Raw genomic sequence first — 27,421 nt, forward strand, 5'->3', positions numbered from 1 at the left:
TGCAATTACATCCAATCTCCAGTGTGTGCTGCAGCCTGAGTCCCAATTCTTTGTGGGCTGGAGCGGGGGGAGGGGGATGTTATGGGAGAAGAACAGCAATGAGAGCTAGGTCTGCATGGGTGGGAGGGAAAGTTCAAAGGTTTGAGGTTCAAAGATTCATGGAGAACAAAGGAGGGTGAGCTGAGACCCGCAGCTCCCCTTGCGTCCTTCCAGAGGTCCCCCAGATCTTGCGTCCTGTAGGAGCTCCCACCCTATACTCTATTCTTGGAACATGAGTGCCCCTGCAAAGTAAGCATGGTTAGTTCTTTCTATCACCCCTGAAGACGATCCCACAGGTGCCTCTCACTTTCTGGATCGGGGGTTGATTCATGAGTAGATAGGGAGCCTCAAGAATTCAGGCTGAGCTCTAAGATACCTTAATCTCGCCAAGGTTACAAAATTACTGTCCCTGACGGACACAGTTTGTCCTGGATGTCATCTTTCTTGCAGCTGCTGACTCAGAAACGGAGTACTCACCCCGTGCTCAGCACTCTGCTCGCAGTTAGAGAGGCAATGTGACACAGAGACATGATCCTCCTTCAGGAGGCGATGGTCTGGGGACACAGAGCCTTCAAACCGTATGTGAAGACTCCTTATTATACAGAAAACAAGCTGTGAAAGGTGCTGCAAAGAGCGGGAGCTGAGGAGAAGCACGTGGGCCTGATCTTGTCTGGGGAGACAGGGAAGGCTTCCTGAGTCCGCGCTCCAAGCCGAAATCTTAAAACTGGTAAGAACGAAGTGGCCAGACATGTGATAGGAGAAGGGAGAGCATCCTAGGAGAAGAGGTAGAAGGAGCAAAAGTGCTGAGGCAAGCTGTGTTCAACACACGGGAGGTGCTCTCGGCCTCTCAGACTAAAGTCTTGTTTGCATTCAGGGGTGCTTCCTATGATCCGAGTACTTCCAGGGTAAAAGTGATACAATTCATGAATCAAGTGAGCAAACCAGGCCTCACCCACAGGAATAAATATTCCGGAGAAATGCACAAGCATAGAGGGCATATTCATACTTAAATACACCCTGACATGACCCAGCTCTGTATATGTGTTCAAGCATCCACACAGAACACGGTCTGCTAAAGGCTGATCTCAGAATGGAGATGTAAACACAAACAACCTTCTATTGCTGTCCAGGGAAGAAAATGGGCTTTGAGGGAGGGGACTGCTGTGGTAAAAGTGGTCATGGTGTGTGCTTAAACATCAGAGACTCAGGGCTGGAGGTTCTTTTAGGAACTTGGAGAGACAGTCTCCACCCAGGACCCAGGACACTTGCACCAACCTGTCTTACCTGTCAGTGGTCAGCATGCATCAGAGATGAAATGAGCTTTGGGGGCAACTTTTTGCCACTGCTTTGGGTCTTAATCTCTATGTAAAGCAGGATGCTTCGACCTCCCCTTCTACCACCTCTTCCCTCCCTCACTTCAGTGAGGGGAGCTGTTCAGATCAAAGAACTGCTGTTTATGGCAATGCTAGTAGGGAAGGCAGGGGACAAGTCTTGCCTCTCTGTTTCCTGGAACCAGTAAGGTAGCTGCTGTGGGACTGCCTCTGACTGGGGAAGGTGTACCATGCAATCTCCAATTTTGATCTTCCAAAGGCCAGGTAGGTCTGAGAAAAAGCCTCAGGGAAAGATTGCTTTCATTCACCTTTCCTCTGGGCCAAAGAATGTATGAGGGCTCATTTGAAGTAAATCCCAGGACAGGCATCAGTTGGGAATCTGGGTCTAAGCAAGTGGGAATCCTGACTAGGGAGGAGAGTGTTCACTGAATGTTTTCAGGCCATATGTCAGGAGAGCCATGGACAGTGGACTGGGTGTTTGGAATCTTCACTCTAGCTTCATCAGAGACTGAACTCAGCCGCATCTCTGGCTCCATGGTGGTGTCCAGGAGAAGAGGGTTCCCAGGATGGGGAAGGCCACTGTCATCGGCCTAGGGCTCCACCTAATGTAGGGCCTGGCCCATGGGAAGCACTCAGTAAAGACTGACTGAATGAATGGCGAATTATGAGTGGGGAGACAAGCAACCAAAAGACAAAGTGGTTACGGAGACGAAGCAGATGTGAACTGGTACAGTGTAGACCAGGACGGGGATTGGGCTTGGGGAAACGGGGACTGCTGGAGTTTGGGGAAGAAGGTTGATGTGACTAAAACAGCAGGCTTCTCCAGATGTCCCATTTGCTCCCTGCTGTGACTCTCACCCTCTGTCAGGAGATCGAAATCCAGGACCTCCGCCTGGGAAGGACCCACAACGGGCATTGTGTACATGCAGAAGAGAAGCAGGGTCAGTTTGGGTGATACTGGGTCTAGTGGCTGGCTCCCCACCAAAAAAGATGTACCTTTCTTCACACCAAGGGATGTGCTAGAAAGGAAAAAAAAAAAAGAAGAAGAAGAAGGAGGGGGAGAAGGCAGAGGAGAAGCATTGCTGTCTGTAATGCTATATCACATAGCCAGCCAGGCAGGAGGACAAGAAGTTAAGACCAAGGCGTTATTCAAACAACAGGAAGTGAGTTTATGCACCTGTTCTTTTTTTTTTTTCCAAGTTATGAAGGAATCTTTTGCAACTCATTAGTTTAACCAATATTTCCTGAATACTTCCTACATGCCAGAAACTATGCTTGGTGCTACGAATTCAATGGTCAGCAAGATAGATATGGTTCTTGCCCTAAGTTGTTTACAGTAATAGTGGAGATAAGAGACTTCCAACAAACAAATGAGATAGAAGTAACAGCTAACAGAGCACTCACTGAGAACAAGGCACTGTTCAATAAACTTTGTGCCTATTAACATTTAATTCTTACAACAACCCTATAATGTTGGTAGTATTAACCAATTTTACAGATAGGTAAAGGAAGGCATAGGAATGTTACATGTCTAACCCAAGGTTGCACAGCTAGGATGTGGAGTTGGAGCTGGGATTTGAACCCATGTTTCTAGAGGCCACACTCTTAATCTCTATTCCATTGCAAAATAAATTTTGAATTACAATAAATTTCATGTGGGAAATAAACCAGGTAATTTTATAGTGCACTTAGAGGGACGAGGAATATTTATTTCGAAGAGTGGTCAGAGGGCGCCTGGGTGGCTCAGGGGGTTAAGCCTCTGCCTTCAGCTCAGGTCATGATCTCAGGGTCCTGGGATAGAGTCCCACATCGGGCTCTCTGCTCGGCAGGGAGCCTGCTTCCTCCTCTCTCTCTCTGCCTGCCTCTCTGCCTACTTGCGATCTTGCTCTGTCAGATAAATAAAATCTTTAAAAAAAAAAGAGTGGTCAGAGTGTATCTCTCTGAAGGGAGTGTTTCTGCAAAGACTTGAAGAATAAGAAGAAGCCAGACATTCAAAGAGCTGGGGGAAGAATGTTCCAGGCAGAGGGAAAGTGTAAAGGAGTTCCCTGAGTTAGGTTAGAGTTCAACACATTTGAAGAAAAAAGAAAGAAGGCCAGTGTGTCCAGATTAGTGAGAATGATGGGGAGAGAATTCTTCAAAGTGAGGTGGGAGAAAGAGCAGACAGAATGCTGCAGGACTCTGTTGCCTTGCACCAAAGGTGGAGTGTGGATTTCTTTCTCCTCTCTGTGGAGCATGAATGAGAAGCTGGTAGCGGTGGAAAGCAAGTCAAGACAGAAGATCCTAGGGGCACCTGGGTGGTTCAGTCGTTAAGCGTCTGCCATCAGCTCAGGTCATGATCCCGGGGTTTTGGGATCAAGTCCCTCATCAGGCTCCCTGCTCAGCGGGAAGCCTGCTTCTCCCTTTTCCAAACGCCCATCCTCCCTTGTATTCTGTCTCTTGCTATCTCTCTCTCTGCTGTGTCAGATAAATAGATAAAATCTTTAAAAAACAAAACAAAACAAAAGACAGAAGATCCTGCCTTCATCCAGGTAGGGGATGGGGTTGCCCTTAGACTGATGCCGTCCACAAGGGCATATGGCAAGAAGTGGACAACTGAAGAATTTTTGGAGATAGCACTGACACACCCTTGTGATAAGATTAGATGTGCAAGGTTAAGGAAAGGGAAGAATCAGGGACTCACTTACTTATCCAGCTAACATTAATTGAACACTCTCTCTCTGGCAGGTTCTGTCCTGGGTGCTAGAGATGGGAGGTATTCTAGATCACAGCCCTGCCTTGTGAAACCAAAAGAGAGGAGGCAGATACACTACATAATGGAATTTCAAGAAAAGAGAAGGTTAAGAAACAGAGTAAGGAGACAGAGATTGACAGGTGGACCCTTCCAGGATTGTAATCACCAAGCACATCACTCCAGAGAGCCTTTAAGCACATTGATGAATAAAGGGAGTGAGCAAGTGAAAGTCAGGACCTCAAGTTCCCAGACGAATGGGATGTCAGTTAAAAAGCAGACAGGAGGGGGTACCTGGGTGGCTCAGTGGGTTAAAGCTCTGCCTTCAGCTCAGGTCATCATCACAGGGTCCTGTGATGGAGCCCCACATCAGGCTCTCTGCTCAGCAGGGAGCCTGCTTCCCCCTCTCCCTCTCTGCCTACTTGTTATCTCTTTCTCTTTGTCAAATAAATAAATAAAATCTTATTAAAAAAAAAAAAAAACAGACAGGAGCAGGGTGTGTTCCAGAATATAGGAATGGTGCTGTGCCCAGGGCAGGGTGTTTCAGAGATGGGTCAGGGAGTCAGCCCAGGGCCAAATTATCAGAGCATTCTAGACTTGGTAAGGCATTTAGATGAATCCAAGTATCACAGGAAAACCTTTGGTGGTTTTGTGTATAAAGGTGAGGTTAATTGATCTGTATTTGCTACTATGGGAAGTAGTGACTTTAATGGACCAAGAGAGGAAGTAGGGAAACCAGCTAGGAGGATATTTAAAACGTCAAGGTGGGGTACTTAGGTGACTTAGTCAGTAAAGCAGCTGACTCTTGACCTCAGCTCATGTCTTGATATCAGGGTTGTGAGTTCAAGCCACGCATTTGGCTCTACACCCAGTGTGGAGCTTTAAAAAAGAAAGAGAGAGAGACAGAGAGAGAGAGAGAGAGAGAAGAGAAAGAAAAAAAATGAAAAAGAAAAAAAGAGTGGAGGTGATTAGAGTTGGATCACGTGTCGAAGAAAGAGTCCTGAATAATTACTGATAAATTAGTTGTGTGAAAAGAAAGGACTCAGGGGCAATTCCTGTGTTTCTGGCCTGAACAACTAAATGAATGATGGTCTGAGAAGGGAGAAGGGGCTGGGGGGAGTGGTAAGTGGAGCTTCTTATCTGCCATGAGCTGTCTTGATTGTAAAACTAACCGAGATAGAGAATTCTATGGGAGAAACAGGTTTGTGGAGAGAGAGACAGGAGTTCATTCACTGTCTTATGTGATTCCATTCATCAGGACAACCAAGGATTGTCATATATGCTTGCTGCACGTTCACCTATTGCTGGACATTTATTTAGGTGAGCAAAACACCATGAACTGCCATGACAATAAATTAGGGTCTGTGTCTTTAATTCAAATTCCCTTTCTCCCTCTTTAACTCCCTCCTTCCCACCTTCTCTTTCTTCTTTCCTATATGTTTTTTATTTAGTGTTTGCTAGCAATGGGGTTACAAAAGCAAATAAGATAAGGTCCCTGTTCTTGTGGAGCTTATATTCTAGTAAAGGGACACGGAAACATAAATGAACAGTAAAGAAGAAATAATGACATAATGGTAAGTTCTATGCAGATAACTAAAATAGACTGATAAGATACAAAATGGTTGGGAAGGGCTTTGTGAAGAGATGATTTGAAAGGTAAGAAGGATGAGCCTTGTAAAGATTAGGTGGACAAGCATTAAAGCCTTAGGGAACAGCAATTGCAATGGCTTTAAGGATGGGAAGGCACTTGGTCTGTTTCAGAGATAAAAGGGAGGCCAGTGTATTTATAAAAGGGAGGTCAGTGTGGCCAAGTTTTGTAGAAAAGGAGAAAATCATCAGCAGGAAGTCCAGGAGATGAGCAGGAATCCAACCAGGGGAGGCTTTGTAGCTGGATAAGGAGTTTGGATTTTATTGCAAAAGTAACATGGAGGTAGTCTTTGTTACTCCCATCAGAGGGTCTTTTTGGTTTAATTAAAGAAATGAGATTATCACAAACCATACTTGGCTCAAACCTACTCAGTGTATTTAGGAGGGAAAGCACAGCTCACTAACAGAATCAGGCATTTCTCTCTCTCTCTTTTTAAAGACTTTATTTATTTGACAGAGATCACAAGTAGGCAGAGAGGCAGGCAGAGAGAGAGAGGTGGGGAAGCAGGTTCCCTGCTGAGCAGAGAGCCCGATTCGGGGCTCAATCCCAGGACCCCGAGATAATGACCTGAGCTGAAGGCAGAGGCTTAACCCACTGAGCCTCTCAGGCTCCCCATCAGGCATTTCTCTTTTAATGGGAATCCCTATAGCACTTCCTGTTCAGTTAGCCTGGCCACCAGGAGCCATCTTCTCCCAGGTGACAGTTCTGGTTAAAAAAAAAAAAAAAAAATTAAACTCTCACTAGATCTTTCGGAAGCAAACTGCTGACAAGAAACACTGTAACTGCATATTATACTGAGCTTTTCCGGGAGCCTAGGTGGCTCAGTCAGTTAAGTGTCTGCCTTTGGCTCAGGTCCTGGGATCTCAGGGTCCTGGAGTTGAGCCCCATGTCGGGCGCCCTGCTCAGTGGGGAGTCTGCTTCTCTCCCTCTCCCTCTGCCACTCCCCCTGTTTGTGCTCTCTCTGTCAAAGAAATCTTTAAAAAATGCTGAGCTTTTCATGTAGTTTGATGTCTAATAAAACCATTCTCGGAATGAGAAAACGTTAGTCAATCTCTGAAAAATATGGGGATATAATATGTTTCCTGGAAATTAGATCTTACTACAATAAACTTTAAATCAGGTGCATAAAGTCAGCGTTTAATCTAGTTGGGAGTCCTGGGTCTAAAAAAAGATACCACACTCCCCTCCCCAGTCTGCTTGGAATTTTCTCCAGCATCTGCAGCTGAACATGTCTCTGGACATTTGGTCAATCCTGACAGGCAACATCTGTTCTCCATGTCTCTCAGTCTAGTTACAGACCTGACCACAGGATGTGCTGAGGATTGGCAGTGACTCTACTGTTGAAATCATACTCAATATTTGACAGATGTCTGCTCTGTGTCAAATACTTTGGATTGAACTTTATATGCATTATCTCTTTCAATCTTCAAACAAATCTGTGAAGAACTACCATTTTATAGATGATGAAATCTTGGCTTAAAAGGGGTAAATGACTAGTTGAAAGTTATTAAGTGGTAGGAGTGGCTTTAAACCAGGACTATTTTCCTCTAGCGAGTCTGCATTCCCCCTTTTTTTGTCCTAACTGGTAAGTTTTCAATTGATTAAATAAATTGCAAGTTGATTGTTTTATTTTATTTTCCAATTATGAAAGGAATTTAGGTATAATATAAAACATTCCAGTGATGTTGGCTTCTCAGGAAGGATGAAGGAGATTTTTGTGTTGAAGAACTCAGTGGACAGCATGTGCAGGGCTCCCTCCCTGAGACACAGGGTGTAAATGGACTGGCAAGGGCTGTCAGTGGGTGCTTGGGAAGGAGACATTCCAGGTCCTGACAATAGAGCCTGAAAGAGAGGAGTGAAGGGATGCTTCACCTCACAGGTTATGCAGGAGGCAACACCACCCTGGAAACTCGAGATATGAGAAAGCGATTCTGGATAACTCTCCCCTGGAATGTTCTTCAACTCCTGTTATGTATTAATTTATTAACTAATGAAAAGCCAGGAACATTAGTTTGAAAATCCAGTTCTGCTGGGTGAAACTCAGAAAATTCCCCAAAGGAATTGGTTTTGCTAATAATACTTGTGTGGTAGAAGTTGTTCTGAGATCTGGGCCTTCTGGGAAAGGCCTACTAGACTGCTTGCTGCCAGCCTGCCCCAAGGCTCACTCTATGAAGTTTCCTCAGACTGAGAAGGTCTTTTAGACTCAGGAATTACAACTTATCAGAGTCTTAATATCAGTTGGGTACAGGAGACACTGACTCAGACTGGCCCAGGTTTAAGAACATCTATCAATACCTTGTAGTAAAGGGCTCTAGAGGCTCGTGTTTTCCACATCCTGCACGACCTTCTGAAGGTGCTATTGTAGACAGCCAAGTGCTAATTTTGTAGTTCTTGGAAATTCCAGAACCAGAAGAAGTGTCAAGGATATAATGGCAAATGCCTGGCAGTCTGATGTATCCATCTTCATGTAAAAAAATACAGTTGGTGCAGATTTGACAGACTTTACTTGGAGTCCCACCTGCTTGGAGTGGCCAAAACAATGCCTTAGAAAATCATCACTTTTCTGCTTTTGCAGCTGAAATATGTCAGCTTCCAAGCGACAGTTTTTCTCTTCAAATAGATCTTAAATCTAACCACTATTAAGTCATAAAGACCTAGAGTAAAATTATTACTTTCTTATAACTTATTTTGCCTTAGCTCTAATCCCGGAGACTTGAGATCATAGTTTCTGTCTTTGAGAACAACTTAGTCCAGAATTTCTTTGGGAACATGATGCTGTTTTCCTTAGAACTGCGTGGATGAGTTACTCAGCCTGGTGGGCCTTGGAGACATAAGCTGCCCTCAAGCTCCCGCTGAAGCTGAATGGACTAACTGTACACATCTTCATTCTATTCATATGGAAACAAGGGAACTTGTGGCCTTGACTGGGCCATGGTCAGTATACAGCCCATTCATCGCAAGGTAGGTGACTAGAACCAGCACTTCCTGAGCCAGTTCTCAGACCCGTACTTTCCTACTTAGCTATACTCGTTTACCAATCTCAGGTGGTATGATTTTCAACAGTGAAATAGGCTGGTGCACAGCAGGTTTCTAGACAGAAACATTTAATTTTTCTCTATTGCTCTTGAAGTCAAATTGTGAAGAGAGCCAACCTCTGGCAGGTAGGAGAGACCTCTGCCCTTCCCCCATGAGGGTCTACTTCTTAACTGTGACATCATCACTGATGTCATATCCCTTAAGTCTGGCCCTGGAGAAGGACAGCCAACACCTCTCTGGGAGCCAGGTGACCTCGAGGCTACGTTAGGAAGCAGTGTCTGGAGGTCGTGGGTGAGTGGACCTTCCTCAACACCTACTGGTCCCTGCACCAAGGTGTGTTTATTCCTGCACCTGGGCTTCGACAGGTCCTCGAGTGGTCCTGCAGTCCTGCATTCCTCTTTTGAAGAAATATGGCTCAGGCTAGGGAAGAAGCAGGGGACAGCCGGCTGGTATCTGGTAGGGAGCTGTCCTCACACATCATCAGAGTGTCTGTCAAGACCCCACGGGACTGCCAGGAATTTATGTTGGCAGAAAATAGCAGTGTCCACCACTTTAAGAAACAGATCTCCAAACGCCTTCACTGTGACACCGACCGATTGGTGCTCATCTTCACTGGAAAGATCCTCCGGGATCAAGACATCCTGAGCCAGCGTGGCATCCTGGATGGCACTACAGTCCACTTGGTGGTGAGGACCCGTCTGAAAGGAACTCTGCCTGGTCCTGGAACTCTGTCAGGCCCTGCTGGCCACTGCATGCATCGTTCTGAACCATCCACCTCGGAGAGCGCTGGGATGCTGGCCAGGCTGGGCCGGCTGGCCCGTAGCTCTCCTGAGCTGGCCGACTTTCTTGGCCAGTTGGCTCAACTCCTGATGGCCGCACCTGAGTCTGTGGTGCAGTTCTTGGAAAGCCCTGTGGTTCAAGGCCTGGCAAATGAGAAACCAGCCAATACTAGCCATACTCCCCAATCCTCAAGGCTAGTACAGAAACCTGAACCAGCTCTTAAGGCTCTGGAAACCTTGCAGGACCCGTCCCGGCAACAGGAACTCCTGCAGGAAGATAAGCGGGGGCTAGAGGCACTGAAGGTAGTGCCAGGAGGTGACAATGCCATGCGTCCAGTCTGCTCTGATATCCAGCAGCTCATGCTCTTCACTCTGGCCCCACTGGTTACCTCCAAAGGCCACAACCCAGGTTCAGAGCTTTGCAAAGAGGTGGCCAGTGCTCACATCGATACTGACACTACTGCCACCATCCCCACAGCCTTGGCCCCAGCAAGGCCATTGGTGCAGAAGGTCAGGGTAGGAGATGTTACCCAGGCCAGGGGCGTGGCCTCAAATCAGGCCAATTCAGGATGTGAGACTGGTGTGCCAGATGTCAAGTCAAGTCAGGATCTTCTCTCCCAGGAGATTCAGCAGCCTGTAGGGAGAGCCCCTCTCACCAGTCAGCTGAGACCCTCACCCTCTGCCTTGCGTAGAGCCTTGCATGTCCTGCAGCAAAATCCAGCTCTGCTACACCAGTTGGCAAGTGGAAGCCCCCTGCAACATCATATGCCACTACTTCCCATCCTGACCAACCCACGTGCACTGCAGGCATTGATCCAGATAGAAAAGGGCCTGCAGACACTGTCCAAGGAGGTGCCTGGGCTGGAACCTTGCTTATGGGGCCCAGGTAGGTCACATGGGACTAGAGAACCCCTTAAAACCAGGGGTGGAGGGCAGATTCAGAGAGCAGATTCTGTGCAGCCCACCTTGGCCATTCTTCAGCTTCTCCATGCATTGTCCAATGCCTGCTCCCAGTCCACACAAGCCTCATTATCCTCATCCCTCCTCATTGAAGGCTGCTACCAGCAAGAACTGGAGCATCTGAAGGCCATGGGTTTTGCTAATCATGATGCCAATCTACAGGCCCTCATGGCCACAGGAGACATTCATGCTGCCATTGAGAAGCTGCTGGGTGTACCAGAGGCCCAGGTCCCTCCAGTGGATGCCCACAGTGGAGAAGGAGGAAAAGGAAGGGGAACTGGAGGGGAGGGGAAGTAACATATTTTGAATTCCTCTTAGATCATGTGCACACTTGAACAGCCCCCTCCCTCACTGCCCAAGCCTGTTCTACATTAAAAAAATTGCTTGGATCTCATGTGTGATGTCAGTTTGGGGGTAGGTGGGTGAAGAGAATGCTGTTTGGGAAAGAGATTGATCCTGTTATAGGGTCTTGGGTCTGGGCTGCACATATTCTCATACGCCTAATCTCAGAGTGTTTTCCAAATTTAAATGTGAGGTGGGGATGTTCTGAGTGTTTTCAACAATCTAATTCTTCACCAACATCGTCATCATCATCACAAGCCACCTCTGGTCCAACTCCAGAACGACTCTGAAAGAATCCTGGATTTTGTTCCCCCAGGAAGCCACACTCTCTTTCACCAAATATCTCCATCTTCAGACCTAGTCTCTCCATATTATAGAAAGCCTGGCCAACCCCCGTCTCAGCTCGGACTCTTTCTCTCTTACCTACTTGTGTCAGGATCCGTGCTTTGTGAGGTGAACCCCCACCACTTCTGAAGCCCCATCCTCTCCTCCTGGGCAGGCTTCTTCCTTTCACACTGTAAAATCCTTGACTCTGCTGCCCTCTCAGCCACCGAACTTCTCTCTCCTTTCATCCCTGAATTTCTCAAAAGTGACCCCATCTCCCCATCCTCTGTAGTCAGACACCCCCAGGATGGTGTAGAAGCTTTCTCAAAACTTTCTCATTCCCTGTCTTCCCATTTTTTTTTTTTTCAGTTTTCTACAGAATCTGACATACTGACCTGTATTTCTTTAAGCTGTTTTATTTAATCTATTTTCTTATCCATTTTTTGGTTTTATTTTTATAGAGCGGTGCTTCCTGAGAGTATGTTACACTGATTCTTTCTCTATTAATCTTTCAGGGAGTTTGACCATATCTTTGGCTGTGACTCTTAATGTCTGTGTTCGTGGTTCCTTCATCTTTGAGTCTATTTGTACTTTCCAAGGCCTACCAGCCTTCTCTTGGGTGTCACAGAGGAACTTCTGCTCAGCATGGCCAGATGTAGTTCAACATCTTTCCCCGGGCCCCATTCCAACTCTACATTCTGGGGTCCCTGTGTCTTGGTGAAAGTTCCCAATATTTTCCCAATCCACCCAGTCTCTTCTGTAGACTCTGATCAGTCATTGAGGTGCTTCACAGTACAGGCACACAAAATGTGCCCCAGAGGACCAAGGGCCATGTGAAACTATAGCAGGATACCACCTGATGAAAGAGAGGTGGGAAGCATATTGGAGACATTACTTTGGGGACACCAGAGACCGTAGATTCAGAGCCAGCCTTAGGAGCCTGGGCTGAAAAACAACTGAATCTCATGCTTCCTGGGGGCTTGGAAAGATGGACATCTCTGAGCTGCACACTGTGACTTTTGTTGTGACACTGCATGAGCCCAGAGACCTGAAGATTGTGGCAGTCAGGGACCGCGCATAAAATATCTTTGGGACTGCATGGCCCATCAATGATCCTGATACACAGTTTAATTTTCACTTTCCTGTGGAACCAGGATCTTGGTCTTAATTTCTGAGATTAGTGTTGTACGCTAATTCTTCCCAGGGAAGAGAAGGAGTCTGGGGGTGAAGTGGGTGTAATGGGCAGGGCAGTCTCCTGGGCTTCTAGAAGCATGCTTTCTCCTTTATCATGTGGGCTCCTGTAGCTAGACACCTGAGTGGGATGGGAGATCTTGGCAATAAGGTTAATAGTCTTCCTAGGGACTGGATCCTGCTACCTGCAGTCGTCTAGAAGGCCTATTGGCTTCTACACATCACCCTTCTCTTCTAGGAACTATTGCATTTTAGCTTCAGGATGATAAAAAAGCCTAAACCAGAGCTTTAGGGAGTGGAGCTTGCTGTCAGGGCTACAGAATCCTCCACCTGTCTGTTATCTATGGTATGTGAAACTTGGAGTTTGGTCAATAAGGGAAAACCATGGGGAAGAAGGCCCTGTGCTGTATCCACAGGGTATCAGTCCAGAGTATAGGTCGCAGCTAGATCCCTGTGCTACGGTGTCATCCTCTGTGGGATCCTGCACCTCTCCTCTTCTTGTCTCTGCGCTATCCATTTGGCCTTTCTCCTTTGACCTCCTCTGAGGCCACAGACATAGCTAGAAGAGGAGGATAGCCCAAGAGTTATGATGAATGGTTAATGAATTTGTAGGTGAGATGAGGGAGCACTAGGTTGCAAGCTATGGGACTTGTGGCCCAATACCAGACACATCATTTGCCTACTCATGCACCTGAATTTCCTTACCAGTCCATCAAGTCCCTTATGGGTCTGTGGTCCTGGAAATCTAGTCCACAGGTAGGATTTTAAATATTACTATGGAGTCCAGAGTCCTGAATCCTGGCCCTGCCTTTGATACTAACTTCCTGGGTTCCTGATCCCCACTTTCTTCTAAGGAAAATGTGAGTTTCATGACAGATAATTAGTGTGAATGGTGACAAGTTGCCTTTGAGGGGGACCTTTTGATCAAATGAAGCCAGCATCTTAAGGGGAGCAGGCACAAGACCCACGAAGAAGCATTTCCAAGGGCAGAACAGCCGTGCCCTTGCCCATCTCCACCTTCAGTTTCTTTTTATATATTTTTTCTCTGTTCCTGAAATCATTACACTGCTGGGTCTCTTTACCATTTACTACCTCAAGAGACAAAGGGTCTTCACTTTTGTTGCTCTGTGTTCGTGCAGGTTGGTGTCCTCACACATACTGCATTCTGGATAATGCATGAGTTATGGCTCATATAGATGCATAACCTTAGGAATAGTAGCCTCTCTGAGTCACAGACTCTTAATTTAAATTGCAGGTGATAATCACATTTTGAATTATTGGGAGCAGTAATTGGGGACTTACTTGGGTATTTTAGAACTGAGGTAACTAGGGCAAAGGAGGGCTATCAAAAAAGCAATTTGGATTTTGACCAAGTCTCTATGATTCCTGAATGAGGGATAACTTTATGGCTAAAAGGAAAGGGACTTCCAAATGGAAGACCAGAGGAGGGATGGGAGAAATACAGTTTTAATGATCACTATTCATATCCCAAGCGCTATCTAAATATTTTAGAGATGTTGTATAACATAGTTATTATAATAACCCTGTAAAATAATGTAATGAAAAATAGTCCTAAATAACTTATGAGTTTGCTAATAATTTCCAAGTTTATATAAGATTCTCTTATTTATTGATTGATAATTTTACATGTATCCACTATCTTGAGTTTCCTACATTTGTTAACTTACTTAATCTTAGAAATAGCATTAAGAGTTAGATATTTAAAAAAAAGAGTCAGATATTAACATCACCCTTTTGATAGTTGGTTAATTCGAGACACAGAAAGATTGAGCAACATGTTCAAGGCCAGAAAACTAGTAAGCAGAGGAACAAGGACTCAAACCCAGGTACTCTAACTTTAGACTTTGTGTTCTTCATGGCTACCCAAAGCATTGGAAATCAGATGAAATTTACCTCAAATGTTCATTTTTTTAAAAACTTGGACTCACAGAAGAATATTCCAGTATGAAGCCCGGACTCAATTAAGAAGAGGAATTGACTTGATCTTTAGTAAGTCACAGAAACATTTGCAGCAAAAGAAAAAAATGTTAGGCACATTCTACACTGGCATATCATAGTTGCTGAGTTTTCTCCAAGGCGTGCTTATTCCTAATTGTAAAATATTCCCAAGAGTAAAAATACTATCATCTTTCTGAGCTCTTCAGAGTTATACTGGGAGCCTCAGGATTATGGTATGTTCGATATAATTTTTGAAACCTTCAATTCATCTAACTTTCTCCTTTTTTCCAGTGCTTCATCTCCTGTAAGACATTTCTGGTATATCAGAGATCTCCATCCATGTAAATGCACCTAGACAGCTACCATACCCACTTATTTTCCTTATCTCCAAACTGCTCAAATATCACGTTAAAATTTTCCCCAGGTGAAGCAGTCTCAGAAGGCGACTCCGAATCTCGTTGATCTTAGCTCCATAGATGATTGGGTTAAGCACAGGAGGCACCAGAACATAGAGGTTTGCCAGAAAGATGTGCACATTCTTGGGGACTCGGTGCTGCCCAAAGCGGTGGGTGAGGAAGGAGAAGAAGGCAGGAATGTAGAAGACCAGGATGACTCCGAGATGGGAACCGCAGGTATTCAGAGCCTTGTGCCTGGCATCTTGAGATGGCAGGCGGAAGACAGCATGGAGGATAAAGCCATAGGAAATGGCAATGAGGATGGAATCCAGACCCATGGCCAGCAGAGCCACAGTCAGCCCATAGACAATATTGACAGTGATGTTGGCACAGGCCAGGCGAGCGATGCCCATGTGCTCACAGTACGTGTGTGCCATGACATGGCGACCACAGTAAGGCAGTCGCCTCAGCAAGAAGATGAATGGGGAGACGATGGCCACACTACGGAAAAGCCCAGCAAAGCCAATTTTGCCTATTACGGTATGGTTGAGAATGGTTGTATATCTCAGTGGGTTGCAGATAGCCACGTAGCGATCAAAGGCCATGGCAAGAAGAACTGAGGACTCCAGAGCATAGATAGAATGGACACAAAACATCTGTGCCAGGCATCCACCAAAGGAAATCTCACCAGCATGGAGCCACAAAATGGCTAATGTCTTGGGCACAGTGGTAGAACTGAGAGCCAGGTCAGTGAGTGAGAGAAGACACAGGAAGAGGTACATGGGTGCATGAAGAGCCCGGTCTGTCACAATGACCAGGATGAGAGCAGCATTCCCAGCCAGAGCTACCAGATACACGGCACAGAAGGGGATGGCAATCCAGACGTGGGCCCACTCCAGCCCTGGGATCCCTGTCAGGAACAGAGTGGCTGGGAGACCATCATCACTGAGGTTGGAAGCTGCCATTCTGCATGGAAATAAAGGGCTCAATACAAAGGGTCATGGTATGACTGCCCTGCCACATCAGTTCTTTGGTTCATTCACATAAAATGATGATATTTCTGTGAGACAATATTTTTTAGGCTGAGAAAATTATTTGTTATTAACTTGTTCAAGAATCTTAAAGATGCTATCAGACAGTCTAGTTGAGAGACAGCAGTCAGTACTGTGGCAAAGGCAGCTAAAGGTCCTGCATGCCCAGCAGTGTGATGGCTGAATACCGAGGCTTGATGAGCATACCAAGGGCTGACAGAAACTGATTAAGGCAGAAAATTATTGTCCTGGGGACACAGTGAAGATATTCTGGGAAGGGAATCTGGTTTTGCTGTGGAAGGCTAGCTACTATTCAAAAAATTCCCCTTTAGTAAGCACACTGTCTACTTAAAAGAAACCTGTGTGGGATTCTAAGAAACTTGAATTTTGGTCCTAATTCTTTAACAAAATTGTTCTGTGAATGAGAATAAATCTTCTACTTCTTTGGCTTGTCTTAATTTGAAAAAAAAAAATCAATGACTCTATAATCATTCTCTCCTTTCCCATCTGTTCCTTATGTGGCATTGGAATAATCCCACAACCTCTTTGGGACTTCTTTTTTCCAACTCTAAATTTGAAATGACATCATATGGTTTATTACCTTCACAAAGTTTATAGTTGACCAAAAAGTAGTCTGGATGAGTTAAAAATTTCAACACCCGAAATCATTGCCCCCTTTTTTGGCAAGCTCTTTATCTACTAACACTCTTCTGGAGAAAATAGAGTGTCATAATCCTTTGCACCCTTAATCGAAGGGAGACAATGTCCAGAGAAGTAAACTGATGTCATCCAGATCACAAAGCATGTTCATTGCCGGGGGTCCTGAAATTAGGGGTCCTGATTCGAGTTTCAAGTTTTACCTGACCCAGATGTCCATGACTATGACCAATATCTGAATTCCTCTCTCTCTCAAACAAGGCATTTTGTCAAATATCAATTCATAAGGCTGCAAACACTTTCCTAATTATCTGAATTCCAAATGTAAAGAGAATTAGGGAGGCCTTCCTATTTGTATAGAGACCTTCACTGATGAAGGTCTTGGGCTTGGACTTGACACATGCTTTGACTGCAGCGGGGAGAAAGGCTTGGATGGTGGTGGGCAGAGAGCTGGAATCACTACCATCTTCCCTTCCCTATTCTTTCCAGCCCATTCTTGCCCATTAAGGAAGTTTCCAAGTGGAATTATAAGGTACTAGTACTCTGTGACCATCTGGGATGTGAGGGACAGAAAACCTATGGTTAGAGTAGAGTTAGAATTTTTTTTCCCCTAGGAAACAATGGGATATGGATACGGAGGGAGTGCCATTCTGGTCCATAATGCGAGCATCCCAGGGTCTCAGGGTCTGGCCTTTGAGGTCCCCATCTCTGACCTAGACCCCAAAAATTTAACTCTGTGTTCTGTCATAGAACACAGTTGTTGGGCAACCCGATTTGAAGAACATACCTGTATGGAAGACATGCATTTGCAGGTGGAGCCCGCTGAAGTTGGAGCTCTGTGAGAGGGTGTGCTGAGTGTGAGGCTGTGTGGGTAGAGGGTGCCTGAGTGACAGCTTGTGCAGAAGGTGGGTATCTGAACACAAAGAGTTAGTTAAGGAGGTGAAAGCTGTGTTTCAGTGCAGGATCAGGTGGGTGTGGTAGGAGGGAACAGAAGGGTCTGAATGTGTAATCTGGGCTGAAATGACTGATCTTTGTTTGCCCTCTGATTTCAGGGCTCAATGATTGTCTTCAGCTCAGCTCTGTGTCCCAGCCTCCGCTGGTGAATGGGCTTGATAAACAAGCTTATTTATTGCCTCTGTCTGTGATGCTCAGGAGTGTAAACCAAATTGGCCTCCTCCAGGGATTTGGTCTGTGATGCACATTTTGAGAGAAAGAATGAGGAGGAGCATTGATAACATGAGGAATATTATGGAAAATCTTCCTTGATGACTTTTCTAGGAAAGAGGAACTGAAACATCTGGTATATTTTGTTTTAGGTTTTATCCTCCCTTCTCCTCTCTTTCTTTCTCTTTTCTTTTCTTGTTTCCTCCATTTCTTCTCTTCTCTTTATTTTGTGTGTTTTGCTGAACTTCCTCTCACTGTGAATCCGCCAGACTTCTGTGCTCATGGGCAGCAAACAATGGTGGTGGGCTCATGCATACATTGTTGCAATATAGGCTTCACCTACAAAACACAAGCTCAAAAATGAAATTATCAAGAATTTCATGAGGGTGACCATAGAGTGTTAAGGAAAGCACAGTGCCCTTCTCTGCATGGGTTCTATGCAATTGCCCCCTTCATTTGCCATGGAATCAGACCTGGTAAGAAATGTTAACCATACTCTAGGTGGATCCCCTCAGATACCTGAACTTCAGCCATCCATCAGGTCCCTACATGAAAGATTCCCTCTGTAAAGCACCTTCCAGGATTAACTGATTTTTCTTCTATGACTTGAGAGTACACTATTCTCTTCCCTTGTAACATACCTCCCTCCTCTCAAATTATTTCAATTTAATGTTCTTCAGAAATTTTATGTTGTTGTCACACCCAGTTGCCTGCATTAGTTAAGCATCCTCTTCTTGATTTTGGCTCAGGTAATGATCTCAGGTTCATAAGATGGAGCCCCTCAGTGGGCTATGCACTAGGAGCACTGGGCTTGGTATCTGCTAGGGATCCTCTCTCCATCTCCCACTGCCCCTCTCCACCCCTATGTACTCTCTTTCTCTAAAATAATAAGTAAATAAATCTTTAAAAAATAATTTTATGTGATGATTTCCTAAAAGAATTTTCAAAACATTACATTCCCCTTTCATAACTTTGAGTTGAGTCTAAGAATTATCATTAAAAGTTCAAAGAGTAGAAAAGTTTTAATTTCTAGTATACTGTAAATATTGTCATTTAAAAATAGAAGTCCTATATGATAATTTTAAATTTATATTATGGAAACTCTATGCCCTAGAAATTTCCAACTCATCATTACCCATTTAAAGTATTTGAACAACAGATAGGAGCAAGATGGTGGAGGAGTAGATCTAAATATCATCCATCCCAGGAGTTCAGCTAGATAGTAATCAAATCATTCTGAACACCTGCAAACTCCACAGGAGATTGAAGAGAAGAAGAGCAGCAATTTTATGAACAGAAAAGCGACCACTTTCTGGAAGGTAGGACGGGTGGAGAAGTGAATCTCAGGCAATATATGGGAAGATAGAATGTGGGTAGAGGGGATGGATGGCTCCTGGGAAGTAGTAGCACAGCACAGCACAAAATTGGAATGTTTAAAAATCTGCTTCACTGAGGGATGTAACTCCAAAGGCTAAGCGGGGGCAGGGGAGGGTGGAGCCCTCGTGGGGACAGTGTGGTCTCCGGACCCTCAGGGTCACAGAAAGACTTGGGGTGCCTAAGTGCATCAGAGCTCCTGGGTAAAGAAGCAGGGAAGCCATCTGCAGAGATAGAACCAAGGAGGGGGCTTTCAGCTCAGGGTTACTTTTAACAGTGATGCCTGGCACAGTTGTAGCAGGGACACTACAAGTGGCAGATCTGGGGAGACTCACCTTCTTCCCCTAGGGGGAGTGGCGTGGGAGTGCAATGCAGGAATCTACTTGGTTTGGAGACTCAAAATAGGGCTATGCACCAGAGATAGAAATGCTCAATCATAGGCCAAGTGAGTTTGGAGTGCGGCTGGAGACCAGAGAGACAGGAGTGATTGACTGCTTTTCTCTGAGGGCTCACTGAAGAGGGGGCCTGAGCTCTCAGCTCCTCTGAGCCAGAGATTGGGAGGCCGCCATCTTCATTCCTGTCCTCCAAAGATGTACAGAAGGCACTCAGGGAACAAAAGCTACCAAGAGCAAAACTGAGCAGATTGCTTAACCTGGACCCTGGCAAAGAGATTTGAGAATCACTGCAACAGGTCCCTCCCCAAGATGATCAGCAAGAACAACCAGCCAAGATCAAGTGCACTGATCAATGAGAACTGCAAAACTTCAGAGCTAGGGAAATACAACACATAGAATTCATGGCTTTTTCCCCATGATTCTTTAATATTTCAAAGTTAAACTTTTTAAATTTTATTTTTTTCTTATTCTATTTTTTAAAAATGTTTACTCTTTTCCATTTTAACATTTTTAAACTTTTTTATCTTATCAATAACTTTTTAAAAATGTTTTTAAATTTTCATTTTATCCCTTTGTTGTATTTAACCTTATTTTTTGTATACATATACGTTTTTCTTTCTTTAAAATTTTGGGATACAGTTTCTTCTAACAGATCAAAATATACCCTAAATCTCACTTATGGCTTTGTTCTAGTCTCCAGTCTGATTACATTCTTTCCTAATTTTTTTCATTTTTTTCAACCAACTTCTTATCATATCAACTCCTTTTTAAAAATCTTTTTAAATTTTCATCTTTACAGTCATATTGCATCACCTCATTGTGTTTACCTTAATTTTTTTTGTGTATATATGTATATGTGTGTATATATATATATATATATATATATATATATATATTTCTTTCTTTAGAATTTTGGAAAGCAGTTTCTTCTAACAGACCAAAATACCCCCAAAATCAAGTGTGTGGCTCTGTTCTATTCACCAGTATCTATATCTATATCTATATCTATATCTATATCTATATCCAATCTATATCTATATCTATATTTTTTTCTTTACTTTTTTCTTCCTCCCGTTTCATGTCTCTTCTGATTTGGTTACTGTATATTTTTCTGGGTTCATTGTTATCCTTTTAGTGTTTTGTTCTCTGATTCATCTATTCTTATCTGTATAAAATGACAAGGCAGAAAAACTCACCTCAAAAAAAAAAAAAAAAAAAGAACAAGAGGCAATACCAATGGCTGAGGACCTAATCAATATGAGGTGCAATTAAAACTGGAGGCTCTTACTGCTAGGATAAATTAGGCAGAAGAAAGAATTAGTGACATAGAAGATCAAATCCTGGAGAGTAAAGAAGCTGAGCAAAAGAGAGACAAACAACTATTGGACCATGAGGAGAGAATTCAAGAGATAAGTGATACCATAAGATGAAAAAATATTAGAAAAAATTAGGATCCCAGAAGAAGAAGAGAGAGGCGGGCAGAAGGTGTACTGGAGCAAATTACAGTAGAGAATTTACCTAATACGGCAAAGGGGGAAAAAAGCATCAAAATCCAGGAGGCACAGAGAATCCCCCTCAAAATCAATAAAAATAGGTCCACACCCCATCATCTAATAGTAAAACTTACAAGTCTCAGTGACAAAGAGAAAATCCTGAAAGCAGCTCAGGACAAGAGGTCTGTAATATACAATGGTAAAAATATCAGAGTAGCGGCAGACCTCTCTACAGAGACCTGACCAGCCAGAAAGGACTGGCATAATATATTCAGAGCAATAATGAGAAATACATGCAGCCAAGAATATTATATACAGCTAGGCTGTCATTGAAAATAGAAGGAGAAATAAAAAGCTTCCAGGACAAACAAAAATTAAAAGAATTTGCAAACACCAAACGAGCCCTATAGGAAATACTGAAAGGGGTCCTCTAAGTGAAGAGAGAGCCTAAAAGTAACAGACCAGAAAGGAAGAGACAATATACAGTAACAGTCACCTCATAGGCAATACAATGGCACTGAAGTCATATCTTTCAATAGTTACCCTGAATGTAAATGGGCTAAATCCCCCAATCAAAAGACACAGGGTATCAGAATGGATAAAAAAACAAAACCCAGAAATATGCTGCGTACAAGAAACTCATTTTAGACCCAAAGACACCTCCAGATTTAAAGTGAAGAGGTGGAAAAAATTTTACCATGCTAATGCACATCAAAAGAAAGCTGGGGAGGCAGTCCTTATATCAGATAAGTCAGATTTGATGCCAAATACTATAATAAGAGATGAGGAAGACACTAGGTCTGTCTAACAAGGTCTGCCTAACAAGAAGATCTAATAATTTTAAATATCTATGCCCCTAACAGGGGAGCAGCCAATTGTATAAACCAATTAATGACAAAATCAAAGAAACACATGGGTAATAATACAATAATAATAGGGGACACTAACACCCCTGTCACTGAAATGGACAGATCATGTAAGCAAAAGATCAACAAGGAAATAAAGGCTTTAAATGACACACTGGATCAGATGGACATCACAGGTATATTCAGAACATTCCACCACGAAGCAACAGAATAGACATTCTTCTCTAGTGCACATGGAACATTCTCCAGAGTAGATCACATCCTGGGTCACAAATCAGCTCTCAACCAGTACCAAAAGATTGGGATCATACCTTGCATATTTCAGACCACAGTGCTTTGAACCTAGAACTCAGCCTCAAGAAGAAAGTTGGAAAGAACTCAAATATATGGATACTAAAGAGCATCCTACTAAAGAATGAATGGGTCAACCAGAAAATTAAAGAAGAATTGAAAAAATTCATGGAAATGAATGATAATGAAAACATAACTGTTCAAAATCTGTGGGATACAGCAAAGGTGGTCCTGAGAGGAAAGTCTATAGCAATACAAGCCTTTCTCAAGAAAGAAGAAAGGTCTCAAATACACAACCTAATGCTACACCTAAAGGAGCTGGAGAAAGAACAGCAAAGAAAGCCTAAACCCAGCAGAAGAAGAGAAATCATAAAGATCAGAGCAGAAATCAATGAAACAGAAACTAAAAGAACAGTAGAAAAGATCAATGAAACTAGGACCTGGTTCTCTGAGAGAATTAATAAGATTGATAAACACCTGGAAGACTTATCAAAAAGATAAGAGAAAGGACTCAAATTAATAAAATCATGAATGGAAGAGGAGCGATCACAACCAAAGTCAAAGAAATACAAATAAATATAAGACCATATTATGAACAACTATACACCAGCAAATCTGACAATATGGAAGAAATGGATGCATTCCTCGAGACATATAAACTACCAAAACTGAACCGGGAAGAAACAGAAAACCTAAACAAACACACAACCAGTAAGGAGATTGAAGCAGTAACCAAAAATCTCCCCACCCAAAAAAAGACGAGGGCCAGATGGCTTCCCAGGCGAATTCTACCAAACATTTAAGGAAGAATTAATACCTATTCTCCTGAAACTGTTGCAAAAAACAGAAATGAAAGGAAACCTTCCAAACTCATTTTATGAGGCCAGCATTACCTTGATCCCAGATAAAGACCCCATCAAAAAGGAGAATTACAGACCAATATCCCTGATGAATATGAATGCAAAAATTCTCACCAAAATACTAGCCAATAGGATCAAACAATACATTAAGAAGATTATTCGCCACAGCCAAGTGGGATTTACTCCTGGGCTGCCAGGTTGGTTCAACATCTACAAATCAATCAATGTGATACAATACATTAATAAAAGAAAGAACAAGAACCATATGATAAGATGCTGAAAAAGCATTTGACAAAGTACACCATCCTTTCTCAATCAAAACTCTTCACAGTGGAGCGATAGAGGGTCCATACTCAGTATCATAAAAGCCAGCTATGAAAAACCCACAGTAAATATCATTCTCACTGGGGAAAAACTGAGAGCTTTTCCCATAAGCTGAGAAACATGAAGAGCTGTCCACTATCACAACTACTATTCAACACAGTACTAGAAGTCTTAGCCTCAGCAATCAGACAACAAAAACAAATAAAAGGCATCTGAATTGGCAAAGAAATCAAACTCTCACTCTTTGCAGATGATATGATACTTTATGTGGAAAACCCAAGACTCCACTCCAAAACCGCCAGACTCATACAGGAATTCAGTCAAGTGTCAGAATATAAAATCAATGCACAGAAATCAGTTGCATTTCTATAGACCACAGAAGAAAGATAAATTAAGGAGTCGATTCCACTTATAATTGCACCCAAAAGCATAAGATACCTAGGAAAAAAACCTAACCAAAGAGGCAAAGAATCTGTACTCAGAAAACTATCAAGTACTCATGAAAGAAACTGAGGAAGACATAAAGAAATGGAAAAAAAAAATTCATGCTCATAGACTGGAAGAACAAATATTGCGAAAATGTCTATGTTACTTTGAGCAATCTACACATTTAAAGCAATCTCTATCAAAATACCATCAACTTTCTTCAAACAAATGGGTCAAATAATCCTAAAATTTTTATGGAACCAGAAAAAACCCTGAATAGCCAGATGAATGTTGAAAAAGAAAATCAAAGTTGGTGGCATCACAATTCCAGACATCAAGCTCTGTTACAAAGCTGTAATCATCAAAACAGTATGGTACCAGCCCAAAAACAGACACATAGGTCAATGGAACAGAATAGAGAGCCCAGAAATGGACCCTCTACTCTATGGTCAACTGATCTTCAACAAAACAGGAAAGAATGTCCAATAGATAAAAGACAGTCTCTTCAACAAATGGTGTTGGGAATATTGGACAGCCACATGCAGAAACATGAAATTGAACCATTTCCTTACACTACACACAAAAACAGACTCAAAATGGATGAAAGACCTTATTATGAGACAGGAATCCATCAAAATCCTTGAGGAAAACACAGCAGCAACCTCTTTGACCTCAGCCACAGCAACTTCTTCCTAGAAACATCACCAAAGGCAAGGGAAGCAAAGGCAAAAATGAACTTTTGGGACTTTATCAAAATCAAAAACTTTTACACAGCAAAGGAAACAGTCAACAAAACCAAAAAACAACCAACAGAATGGAAGAAGATATTTGCAAAGGACATATCAGATAAAGGGCTAGTATTCAAAATCTATAAAGAAGTTACCAAACTCAACACCCAAAGAAAAATAATCCCATCAAGAAATGGGCAGAAGACATGAGTAGACATTTCTGCAAAGAAAACATCCAAATGGCCAATACACATGAAAAAAAATCCTCAACATGACTCAGCATCAGGGAAATACAAATCAAAACCATGGTGAGAAACCACCTCACACCAATCCGAATGACTAAAAATAATCACCCAGGAAATGACAGGTGTTGGTGAGGATGTAGAGAAATGGGAACCCTCCTACACTAGTAGTGGGAATTCAAGCTGGTGCAGCCATTCTGGAAAATAGGTTCCTCAAAAAGTTGAAAATAGAGCTACCCTATGACCCAGCAATCGCACTACTGGGTATTGACCCTAAAGATGCAAATGTAGTGGTCTGGAAGGGGCACATGCACATGAATGTTTATAGCAACAATGTCCACAATAACCAAACTATGGAAAGAGCCTAGATGTCCACCAACAGATGAATGGATAAAGATGATGTAAAATGGAATATTATGCAACCATAAAAAATCCCAAGTTTTGCCATTTGCAATGATATGGATGGAACTAGAAGGTATTAGCTAAGTGAAATAAGTCAATCAGAGAAAGACAATTATCATATGATCCCTCTGATATGAGGAATTTAAGAGGCAGGGTGGGGAGTCATGGGAGGAAGGGAGGGAAAAATGAAACAAGATGGGATTGGCGAGGGAGACAAACCATAAGTATTCTTAATCTTAGAAAACAAACTGAGGGTTGCTGGAGGAGAGGAGGGTGGGAGGGATAGGGTGTCTGGGTGATGGACAATGGAGAGGGTATGTGCTATGGTGTGTTGTGAATTTCATAGGACTGATGACTCATAGACCCGTACCCCTGAAATAAATGATACATTATATGTTAATTTTTAAAAAGTATACAAACAAGTTTCTTAACTTTCAGAAGCTTTATTTTTCTTTATCTTTTTAAAGATTTTATTTATTTATTTGACAGAGATCACAAGTAGGCAGAGAGGCAGGCGGTGGGGGGAAGCAGGCTCCCCATTGAGCAGAGAGCCCGATGCGGAGCTCGATCTCAGGACCTGAGCTGAGAGGCTTAACCCACTGAGCCACCCAGGTGCCCCAACTTTCAGAAACTTTAAATTATTGCCTTGTTCTTTGAAGTTGGTCCACTTTCCCATGTGTGTATTTTTGCTTGAATATCTCAGGATGATAACTCTTACATACTTGTAATAATACAAGGAATGATTTTATTTCCTTTAAGAATAGGTTCTAAAGAGGCACCTGGGTGGTTCAGATGGTTAAGCATTTGTCTTCAGTTCAGGTCATGATCTCCAGGTCGTGGGATAGAGCCCTGTGCCAGACTCCCAGTTCAGCAGGGATTTTACTTCTCCCTCTCCCTCTCCCTCTGTATCTCTGTCTCAAATGAATAAATAAAATCTTAAAAAAAGGAATGGATTCCAAGTGTTCAAATGTTTCATTATAATAATTATAATCACATATTAATAAATGCAATATGAAAATCTTTAAATTTGCTTTGAAAATATTATTCCATTTAAAAAAATTTTTTAGCCACTGTATAGTATATCATTAGTTTTTGATGTAGTGTTCAATGATTCGTTAGTTTCATATAACACCCAGTGCTTATCCCAACACATCCCATCTCCTTAATACCCATCACCTGGCTACTCCATCTCCCCACCACCCACACCTTCTGAAACGCTGTCTTTTGTGGTTCCTGCCCCTCTCTGACTTCTACCCCCTCAGTTTTCCCTTCCTTCTTCTATGGTCCTCTGTGTTATTCCTTATATTGCACATATGAGTGAAACTATATGATAATTGTCTTTCTCTTCTTCACTTATTTCACTTAGCATAATCCCCTCCAGTTTCATCCACGTCAATGCAAATAGTGGGTATTCATCCTTTGTGATGGCTAAGTAATATTCCATTGTATATATGAACCACATCTTTTTTATCCATTCATCTGTTGAAGGGCATCTTGACTCTTTCCACAGTTTAGCTATTGTGGACATTGTTGCTACGAACATGTGCCCCTTTTTTTTTTTTCACTATATCTGTCTCTTTTGGGTAAATACCTAGTAGTGAAATTGCTGGATGATAGGGTAGACTCCATTTTTAACATCTTGTTTAAACTCCATACTGTTTTTCAGAGTGGCTTTACCAGCTTGCATTCCCACCAACAGTGTAAGAAGGTTGCCTTTTCTCCACATCTTTGTCAAAATTTGTCATTTCCTGCCTTGTTAATTTTTGCCATTCTAACTGGTGTAAGGTAGTATCTCATTATGGTTTTGATTTGTATTTCCCTGATGGCTTGTGATGAACATTTTTTTTCATGTTTCTGTTACCTTTTTGTATGTCTTCTTTTGAGAATTGTTGGAGAAGTGTCTGTTCCTCAGTGAGGTGGATGGATGATACTTTCTTCCAAATTACCTCATGTATTCACAAGTCAATATGGAGTCAATGTAGTGTTTTCATATTTATTTATTTGTAATATTATTTTTATAAAAATAAACACTGAGGACCCTTGTTTCTGTAAATACATAGTTGGGAGTGGAGAGAGTTTTGTTTCTGCATTTTGACAATGAAATCATAATTGAGAGTAACAGCTGTAAATAGCAATGGTCCTAAGAGAGGAGGTTTGGGCAAAGGAGAGTGTCCTTATGTCTGGACTCAGACCTGTGAGGAGGGATTCCAGTCAGGTGGTCTATCTGAGGGGCATACAGGGTTGTTTCAAAGTAAGGAACAATAAAAATCTCCACTCAGAACCTACTGCTTCTATTAGAATCAATTGTTATCACCAAAGATAAAAACAGATGCTTTTGCTGAGAAACATTAATTTTTACATACAAAAATTTCAACAGATTCCAAGTGTGATAAACTTTAAAAAGACACAGTTACTGATGTCAACAAGGGACTATCC

General features: G+C 42.8%; 2 protein-coding genes across 2 annotated transcripts; one reads left to right on the top strand and one right to left on the bottom strand.

Moving 5' to 3' along the window:
- Positions 1-9,174: 9,174 nt before the first annotated feature.
- On the top strand, positions 9,175-10,818 carry LOC111159368 (ubiquilin-1-like). The gene has a single exon (XM_022521776.1). It carries the CDS (start codon positions 9,193-9,195, stop codon positions 10,816-10,818), a length of 1,626 nt encoding a protein of 541 aa, XP_022377484.1. The 5' UTR covers positions 9,175-9,192.
- Positions 10,819-14,740: 3,922 nt separating this feature from the next.
- LOC111159294 (olfactory receptor 52D1) lies at positions 14,741-15,697 on the bottom strand. The gene has a single exon (XM_022521707.1). The coding sequence runs from the start codon at positions 15,695-15,697 to the stop codon at positions 14,741-14,743; it is 957 nt and encodes a 318-aa protein (XP_022377415.1).
- Between the last annotated feature and the right edge of the window lie 11,724 nt (positions 15,698-27,421).

Source organism: Enhydra lutris, unplaced genomic scaffold (assembly GCF_002288905.1).
Source record: "Enhydra lutris kenyoni isolate GAN:26980312 unplaced genomic scaffold, ASM228890v2 scaffoldscaffold68, whole genome shotgun sequence".
NCBI lineage: Eukaryota > Metazoa > Chordata > Mammalia > Carnivora > Mustelidae > Enhydra > Enhydra lutris.